Source organism: Ixodes scapularis, unplaced genomic scaffold (genome assembly GCF_016920785.2).
Source record: "Ixodes scapularis isolate PalLabHiFi unplaced genomic scaffold, ASM1692078v2 PGA_scaffold2__306_contigs__length_199485367, whole genome shotgun sequence".
Classification (NCBI taxonomy): Eukaryota; Metazoa; Arthropoda; class Arachnida; order Ixodida; family Ixodidae; genus Ixodes; species Ixodes scapularis.
The window spans coordinates 150024517-150033726 of NW_024609857.1; the positions used below are offsets into that span (position 1 = coordinate 150024517).

Consider the following 9210-nt stretch of genomic DNA (forward strand, 5'->3'; position numbering starts at 1 on the left):
GCGTAACGTCGTCGACGATGACGTCGTGGTGTCGTTGTGTCGTGGTGCGTCGACGTTAGCTTTGGCGTCAAGGCACATTTGACGTCAAAGCAAGGGGCTATATTGCCATATGATCTTGACCTGTGCCGTTGCTCGATCGCAGCGAAGGTGGCGCTGCGATCGAAGTGGCTTGGTTCCACCTGATCGCTTTCCACATTTTGAAGTACAACTGAAAGCATGAGCGGAGCCTGTAGCTCGTCCCACTCGTTCCTTCTATACCCTGTTTCACCTTATGATGTAGCGCAGGAAAGGCTACAAGCGCGAGCTCCTTGCTCTGGGGCAGATCTCGGCGGCACAAGCTCTCGTGCATTAAGGGCAGCCGCCAACGCTATGAGCTCGCGCCTCTAGCCTTCACTGCGGTACAACGTAAGGTGAAACGGAGTATAGTACACTCTACCTTTGGTTCGTTGTTTGACCATTGAACCCCCTCCTTCCGCTCAGGCCCCCCACACTACACCGCATTCTAGTACACTATAGTTTCGTCGATGAAAATTCGTCGTCGTCGTTGTCATTTATGCCTCACACGAGGAGGATTCTCCTGGTTTTACGATGGCTCACGTGGCGAATTCTCACCTAGGAGAAAAAGAAGCCTTCCTTTCGTTAGTAACCATGTTGGATTTTATCTGTCAGGCAGAAATGCAGAGTCACGAGCCCCTTTTCAGCGGTGGAGGGACCGTCAAAGGCACTCTGTGTATGGCGGGGTGTGCTTTTGGTCTGGCTGCAGGAACCGTTTTTGTGGCGATGATTCTTCTCGTGACTGTCTTTCGGGACATTGGACAAATCAAGGTCAAGAGGCAGCTGAGGGCCCTCGACATCCATGTGAAAAGAGGTAGGCAAAATAATATATTATCTCAGGTATAGGTCGAGGCATAATTACGGTTTAGTGTTTTCAAAGTAAACCTTTCGTCGAATTTTTTTCTTCATTGTTGTTATTGTTTACGGTATTAGTATTTTACGCTACAAATTTTCGCTGTCCGCTAGAAATTAATGGTGTACAGACGCGTATGTTAAAAGAAAACAACAACAGCTTTACAACAGGTTTACAGGATTTCCCAACCTCAAGCGAACAGATATACGCACGACCCGAATACGGTGAAGACAACGTTCCTTTACTGGCAAGAGAAGGGAACGAGATAAGGTGCGTGTTTCCTGGAGAAAGAAGCAGCCTCGTAGACAGTTTAGCGTGGGCTGTGCTTTGGTGAACACAAACTAACGCTCCAAATAAAAATCTTCCCGTGAAGTTTTTTTTTTTAAATTTATTTATTTAAGGACAGTTTTAAAAGGATACTACAACGAAATTTCGGCGCTTATTTCTAGGTCTATTCCTGTTCAAGGGAGCACTATCACATCAGGCATACCAATCTCTTAGTAAGAAAGACACGAAGAGGAAGCTTAAAACGAATTAAACGTTTAGCAAAGACTACCTGGTGGATGTCGCTAAAGTCTCGTTTGGAATGCCCGTCTAGGAACCTTGACAGGTAGTGACAATGCCTGTCTGGCCTTCGGCCACCACGAGAGAAGAGGGGAAGGAGAAACCTCGCGTCTACCGGAACTCTCTTTTGTGCGTCCCAGACGTCGCTATTGCTTCTGGACAAGATTATAGAAGATTAACCTGTCACTTAAAATTCGTACAAAAGCAGCTTTGGGGTTAGTTGCAGTGGCCCGTTCTTGTGCTTCGGTCGCGTTGGTGTCTGAACGGCTAGGACATTTTTTTGATGGCTCAGCTTTGCTCGTCCCGAGACAATCCACGTCACGATTGCGGCGGATGTCACGTGCTCTCCGCTGGCTGCTTTTCGAGCGCTTGCCAAAGTGGGCCGTTTATAACGAAAAATACAGCTGTCTGGCTCGAAATACAAACATGCGATTCTCATTTATGAATATTGTGGATCATATTCAGCCTATTTTGGAACATGACGAATATATTTCAAATTTTGTTGAAGTATCCCTTTAATTCGGGGTTTTTGGTTTTTCCCGATTTTGTCACACCGGCTCGGGGGTAAGTTTTCAGGGTTTATTTGTATTCGCCGAAAGCACTGAAACCTATAGACACAACCGAGCTAAACCAAATGAGGTCGGTAATTTGGAATGGTCTACACTGAGCTCTCGAAAAGTGGCCTTTTCCAAGTGAAGTGTTTTACTGATGGTTAGCCGGCCTAGGGATCTCCAGTTGACGGGTTGGAATCCCTGCCGATGTGTCCGAAATCTGACGTGCAACCGAGATCGCGAGATTTTGGTTGCACGCTAAAAGATTCCTATGGCCGAGTTGTTCATCAATGCGAATATCTCTCCCGGCAGCTAAACTAGCCGCAACAGGAATTTTCTGGTCACGCGGCCGTTCCAAAGGGCAGGAAGTTGCTAGTGTTCCAGCCGAGTCCGCTCAAAAAACGTGAGCCTTGCCTTTCGATTTTCTAAAATTTTCGCTTATCCCAACCTTTCCCGGACATAGCTTTACACGCTCCTCCTAAGGTGCAATAATGCGTTTTTTGTACACTTGTATTGCAAGTTTTTTATACTTTTTCCGCGTGCGAAATCAAGGTTTAATATTCGACGCGAAGACGAAATTATGACAGGGGCGATGTGCTGGTGAAAGTTGGTGTCCCTCCCGGCAGGGTCGGATTTATGTGTAAGGCTTGCGAGGAGGGGGTCTGCATAGAGATGTGACGTCACCAGCGGAGTGGACGTCATGCGAGAAGCGTTACCGGGTATCATTTATTGATCTAAAAAACTAAACATGTCTTTGTAAAGTAGTTAAATGTTGCTTCCATAAAAAAAAAGCTTTTTGGGCACTTATGGGCCCTGCAATCAATATTTAAGCGTCTACCTTTTTTTTTTTGTGGTTTCCACATCTCTTGGGGTTCGGGCAAGCCAGCGGGCACGGAGAGAGTAACTAAATATCAGTGCGTCATCTTTTAACCGGACACCGCGGAAACCTCCCCCGCCTACGGGGGCGACCCGCGGTACCAAAAGCGCGCGACATGTGAAGCCTTTGGTCCTGGGCTTACTACTGGCCAGAGTCGCTAAAAGCTTCTTTTTAGTTGAAGTACAAAATATAAGTGGCGCGAACCGTTTCAATTATTTATGAAAGTAGTTTTTGTTGAGTATTTTAGATCAGAAAAGAAACAAATGGAGTTTATAAAGTCCAGAAAACAGAAATGGCTCGTTGACATTCCCGCAACCAAGCGGTGGAAAAGGCGACGCTACGTAGAGGGGGGTAGTGGAATCAGGCACCGATGAGCGGCGAGCGTAGAAATGTCCCGGATGTACGCGGCGGTCCGACCGGTTTCGAGCGTTCCGAAGGCCTTCGGCGAGCAGCTTTGGCTTGCGGTTTGGACGCTTGGTGGTATGGCAGCGCGAAGTGGCTCCCGTTCTGAACTGAGCTGATCTTTACCCCGTGTTTGCTGTTGTTTGGGGCCAATGAATTGTCATGCCGGATTATTGTTTAATCGCGCAGCAAATGCAATGCGAGCCGCCCTGGCTGCCCGCTCCATACAGCCTATCCGCATCATGCTTTAGTGGCGCCCTCTCGAGCCGTCGACACGGAGTGCGGCAGCCGTCAGCGCTCGCTTAGTTCACTACCCCTCCTCTAGTTTGCGGCCACTCAAGCGACCAATAACGCCATGAATGAGGTTTATGTTTTTGCTTGTTTTTGTAATTTTAATTTTCCTAAAACTTTGAAAATAAAGCGACATATGAGAAACGAAAAGTTTCATAAGTTACTACATTCAGTGTGCTCAGGTTCGATGCAAATAAAAATTTGTGAAAAAGACTTTGCAGAGCCCCTTTAAGGACGGCGGTGGCCTCCCCCCCTTTTAAATACGCTCTTGTCTAGCGGCGAATAAAATAGTCGTAATAGGGAATTTCTGGTCGCATGACCGGCTTTATTGGAACTAGATTTACACATAAAAAAACATTGGGTCAACTCTTTTCTGCTAGCTCAGCACTGCTGCGATAACACGTGGTTTCTTCTTGCGTTTCAATGGCACGCGCTCTCGAGCGAAGGAAACGTCAAACGAAGCGACTTGCTCGTGCAAGTTGCTTTGACAGTGTTAGAGCACTGTGGAAGCCGCGCGTGCCTTGACTGTGCAGCGCAAAATAGTTGACGCGATTACAGGCAAATAGCCGCCATAAGTCCATCGTCACTTTTGTTATAAAAGCCCGTTCCTCTCACACAGGAAAGGAAAACCAAGAGGCTTGAAATGCTTCTAAAGTAGACCGCTTTTGTGTAGTTTAGAAGTGACAAGTAAAGTTATTTTTGGGAAAGGTCGTGTTACGCGGAAATTAAAGGAAACGTCAGGCAAGGCTTACTTCAGCTGAGCAGAATCGGCTGAATCGGCTCTGAAGGCAGGCATACTTCCTGTCCTCTGACGTGGTAATGTGACGAAAAAATATTTCTTGCGGCTAAATTTTAGTCGCCGGTAGATCAGCAAACCACCCCGGCAAGTCAAAATAAAATTCCCAGTCTTTCGTTGGGACGTACCCAATGCCATTGGTTGGCTTGACACGTCAAAACCCCAAATTCACCCCCCCCCCCCCACACACACACACTCACCACACAGACGCACACTCACACGCGCTCGCATCCACCCACCCACCCAGACACGCACACGCAAAAAACATGCACTCGCACACACAGATGCACGCACACGCATGCCCTCGCACGGTTTTCTTTTGTACCGAAGTGAGAAATCTAGTTAAGGTTTCGTTACAAAGTCATGCTTTCACTGAGAAATACAAAATGCCACACCGAAAACGAAAAAGCCAGCCCGGGCTCATGACGTCGAAGACTATGGAAGTCACGTGCGTTCTTCGCCCTCTCCGGAACTACGCTTTCGAGTTTCCTCTAAGTCCACGTATTCTTTTATGTATATGATCGTATCAGAGCGTAGCTCTTAGGCGTCCGTTTCCGGCTTGAGCGGCATCGCCGTCGCCGTCGCCGTCGGCGTAACCGCGCGTTGCATTATCGGAGGTTTCCCATATTGACGTCGCACGTGACGTCATGTGTGACGTCACGAGGGTCACTAGGGTCACGAGTGACGTCATGATTGTCGTCACGAAGGTCACGACATTCACGAGTAACTCACGAGGGTCACTGGGGTCACGAGTGACGTCACGAGGGAGGAGGGAGGGAGGTGTAGGAGGAGGGGCATACCCTCCCTCCGTACCCTCCCCTCCTTCTCCTCAAGAGTTGCGCTCTAATTCGGCACTACAGGGAATTGTAAACGTCAACATTTCTTTTAGCATTAGATATGGCAATCATACGGCTTAATATACGCGGAAATATTTTGGTCCGGTGGTCATTGCTCGACATCCGCAAGCACGATAGCCATGAGGAGCCACATCTCAACTCTCGATTTTCGTGCGGCAAAATTTTGATTTTGGCCCATATTTATTCTTTCTTCGAGCTTTTTAAGGTCGCCTTTTCTCAACGCAAACTCGGCATACATAAATACTTTGCCAAAAAACTTTTAAACCATGTGGTTACTTGCCGAGCTCATCAATAATTTTTATATGCCGTATTTTCAGGCTCGTTTCAACTATGCGCGGGTAACAGTTGCGGGAAAGTACCGCAGGATTTTCGCAGTCGGGTTTTATACGAAAACCTACCCCTCTAGCTGAACGTACTGGCAGAATTCGACCAAAAGTGTTGCTCCAGTAAAAAAATTAAATAAATAAACAATAACCCTTCTTTTGTGTCGCTAATGTTTATAGCACGTCTGCAATAAAATGTATACCCCGCCGAAAACAAATGCAGAGAAATGTTCGTACTTTTAGAGTGCGCGGTTTCGTTTTTTTATTTTTATTTCTTGCTTGTGAGGTTTTTTTTTTATATTTTTCCGCGCTGATTCATTGCAATTTTTGGTGTTGGGCAAAAAGGAGTTCATTGGGGCTTCGGCTGAAGAAAACAGTGCACGGGAATAAAGTTGTCTAACTTCCTGTGAATAAGCACGTGACCAAAATACAACAGAAGCGTTCCGGTGCCAATAAGAGATGGAAACGAGATAAGGAGTAACTAAATAAAACTGTTAAAAAAAATAACTTTTTCATGTGTATTTTTTTTTTTTATTACTCAAGGAGAGTTTTTATTTCGGTTTAACTTTCTCTTGGGGTTAATGTTTTTCACAGAAACATTCTGGGGTATAGTTTTCGGGGTTTACCGGTATTTAACGAATACGTGGAACCCCATCAAAATAAACATACATGTGTCTTGAAGGGCGCATGTTATAGGCCAGCGTCTGTTGTACTTATTCCGCATCACCAAAGGTTTAATTTTGTTGAGCTAATAAAGAGACAAAGATATAAGATTGACTAAAGCGCGAGGCATGCTTGCTGGTAATACACAGAACAATGGAGTACATTAGAATGTTTTGGTACTGGAATTTCACTTTTTTTTTTCTTCTCAATCTGCGACAAAAGTACACTATAATGAAGTCAAGTTTTTTTTTTCTTGCAGATGATCCGCCAATAACTACTGAGCGGCGAAACCGATCTACGCAGGAATCTAACAATGCATCGAAACCAGAAAAATCATTGAATCTTGAAAATCCATTGCGATATTTATCCACCATAGCATATAATTCAAAGAACCGCTTAATAACACCAACGAGGTATGAGCTTTCTCCCGCCATACTAATGCCGTCATCATCAGATCGGACACAGATTTCTTCAATCGGTGCTAACAGAGCGAGCGTATCAAGGCGAATTATACTGCTGTTTCCAGCTTCCTCCGTAACCATGGCTGCTAGCGCAAGCTCTCTAATAGAAACAAAAGAGAACTCGGTGACCAAAGGTAGCAAGGACTCTGGCTGCACAATAAAGAAAATTGATCAAGCAGAACGAAAAGGAGCAGAATCTCTTGAAGAAACAGCACAAATGACCGCAGCTTCTAAGGGCAAAAAAGTTACAAGGCGAATTCACGTCCACGATGATCGAACGTGGAGTTCTACTCAGACACTTCAGTTTACAGAACCATTCGGCGGCAATAATGACGACGAAAAAGCTGAATCATTTCCCTCAAACAATCGACACGATGGCCGGCGTAAAACGGGCGTGTATGAGATGACGGAGCCATTCCAAAACAGAGAAATTAATAATGGTCAAGATGGCAAGGTGAACATAGACATTCCCATCATGCATCACCCGGGAGTCACTAATGACGCGGTAACCCGGCACCAACATGTCAGAAAGTCTCAAATCGCCGTCCCTGTCCAGAGGAAGATTAGCCAGCAGATTCAGAACGGTCTGTTCAAAATTCTCCCCGTGGCCACTACGACGAGCGAGTTCATCGATGCTCAAGAAACGGAGTTCTTTGTTGATTATTCGTACGATGAAATAGACGCGCGACATATCAACCCATACAAAAAAATAAAAGAGAACACTCCATACTCGAGAAATAAAAGACCTGAAACGAAACGTGCGAAAGGCGAAGACTTCCCCTACCAGCGACATTTTATGATGCATGGAAACAGCGCAGTAGTGGACAAGTCGATGATGGCTCATACTGAAAGGCGGAACCGTGCTTTTAAGGAATTATTTTTGGCGTATTCGATGCCCTCAGCATCTAATACTTCAATTAAGGTGTTCAAGGTACCCCGACAAAGATTTACGAAGACGGTCACAAATTCAGTAGTCTCAAGCATGCCAGAGGCGAAGAGGACAATGTCTACTGACATTGAATATCTGGCAGACGGACACAGCGGTCCATAGCCAAGCTAAGCCTTCTGAGACAACAACGGAAGCTTTCGTTTCTGTGGGACTTTATCCGATTGTCGATTCTCTTTATTTTAATACACAATAGCTTGCGGCGCGTGACCTTTAGTGCTGCCGTCAATTATTTATCACTTGAAATAGTGATTAAAATAATAACTCTCCAACCCTTCATTCGACGACCTGTTATTTCAATTATTGTTGCTTGTTTTGTTCATACTAGAAAATAAGCAGGTCCTGAAATTCGATGCTTCATTGTGATATCTATTATGTCTACTAAATGAACGCGTAAAAAATTATATTATTTTTTATATATACTGCACATAACACATACTAGGCGTTATTACTATACTGGTATGTGTTAGAGACGCTTTTCTCTCTCAAATGCAATACAGATACGATAAAAAAAGTATTAAAAGTTGAAATAGTGGAGAATTAAACAATGCTAGTGACCCTCACATTCGGAGTAAAAAAACAATTTTGCAAAACAATAAGTTCCGTCCCAATTTTCAGCAGATCCACCATCGAGGAAAAAGAGTTAGGATTGCACAAATAATTATACTTGCAACAATTCAATGCTGTAAAAATGTTTCAGAGAACTTGTTTTTCGGTTGATATTTATTTCTTTATAGGTACAGATGGTATTTTTAAGTAAATATCAGCAAGCAATTTCGGAACTTCCTGGACTCAAGAGTACTTACGGTTGGCCCGCATTTTATGCGCGTCTCATTGAGCGAAAATGAGCAGCGGGTCTTTGCAAGTTATTTTGCGGAAAATGAGGAAAGGTATGCCAGAAAGATGACGCACTATGAATCGTTGAGTCTATACTTAAATTATACTGGGCCAAAAATAAATACGCCTGGCCATTTACTCGGGAGACATTCGACGAAGTTGGACGCAAATCATTTGAGACCGTCCTAATTATTTCGTGAACGTGAAAGCGAGTGCGTGCGTCGCTTCGCCAACTGCGGCTCGTCGCAGTGAGTGTTCAAGCTGGCCGAAGCGAAACTACGTTACGCTTACAGGACGTGGTTCAAAAAAAGGCGGGAAGGGCCGTGCCCCTCGTGCTCGTGCCCATGGAAAAGCAAGCGCTGTGTTTTTGACGAGTGGAAATATCCCTTAGGGGGTAAACGTCGACCTACTCCGGCTATTCCGGGAACGATGTTCACTGGAAGACATTTCAGACGCAGACGTGAAAAGGCTGTTTTATGTTGTAGAACCCTTGTAACAAGGTGAAAGAACAAGATTTGTGTTCAACTTGCTGCCGATCACGCGAGTCTCATGGAACATGCCATGCAGACACGTTGTGCACGAAGACGCGGGCGAATAATAAAATTGAAAGGAGGGTACAAATAGTTTCAGGCAATGTTGCATGTCTTGCCTCAAAACAAAGAAAATAAATAAGTCGGTAGCTGTTTAGACAGCACGAATGTAGTCTGCCAGAGTGGGGCGACACTGTTACCTACT

General features: G+C 45.1%; 1 protein-coding gene across 1 annotated transcript; it reads left to right on the plus strand.

The window, feature by feature from the left end:
* The first annotated feature begins 722 nt into the window (after positions 1-722).
* Positions 723-7829, plus strand: LOC120839908. The gene is made up of 2 exons (XM_040210306.3): positions 723-868; positions 6491-7829. Exons 1-2 carry the CDS (start codon positions 733-735, stop codon positions 7741-7743), a joined length of 1389 nt encoding a protein of 462 aa, XP_040066240.3. The 5' UTR covers positions 723-732; the 3' UTR covers positions 7744-7829.
* Positions 7830-9210: the final 1381 nt, after the last annotated feature.

Excerpts from the sequence above, each read along its gene's own strand:
- LOC120839908 (XM_040210306.3), top strand. The coding sequence starts at position 733 with ATGGCGGGGTGTGCTTTTGGTCTGGCTGCAGGAACCGTTTTTGTGGCG. Across the intron at positions 869-6,490 it reads CGACATCCATGTGAAAAGAG|ATGATCCGCCAATAACTACT; the intron begins GTAGGCAAAATA and ends TTTTTCTTGCAG.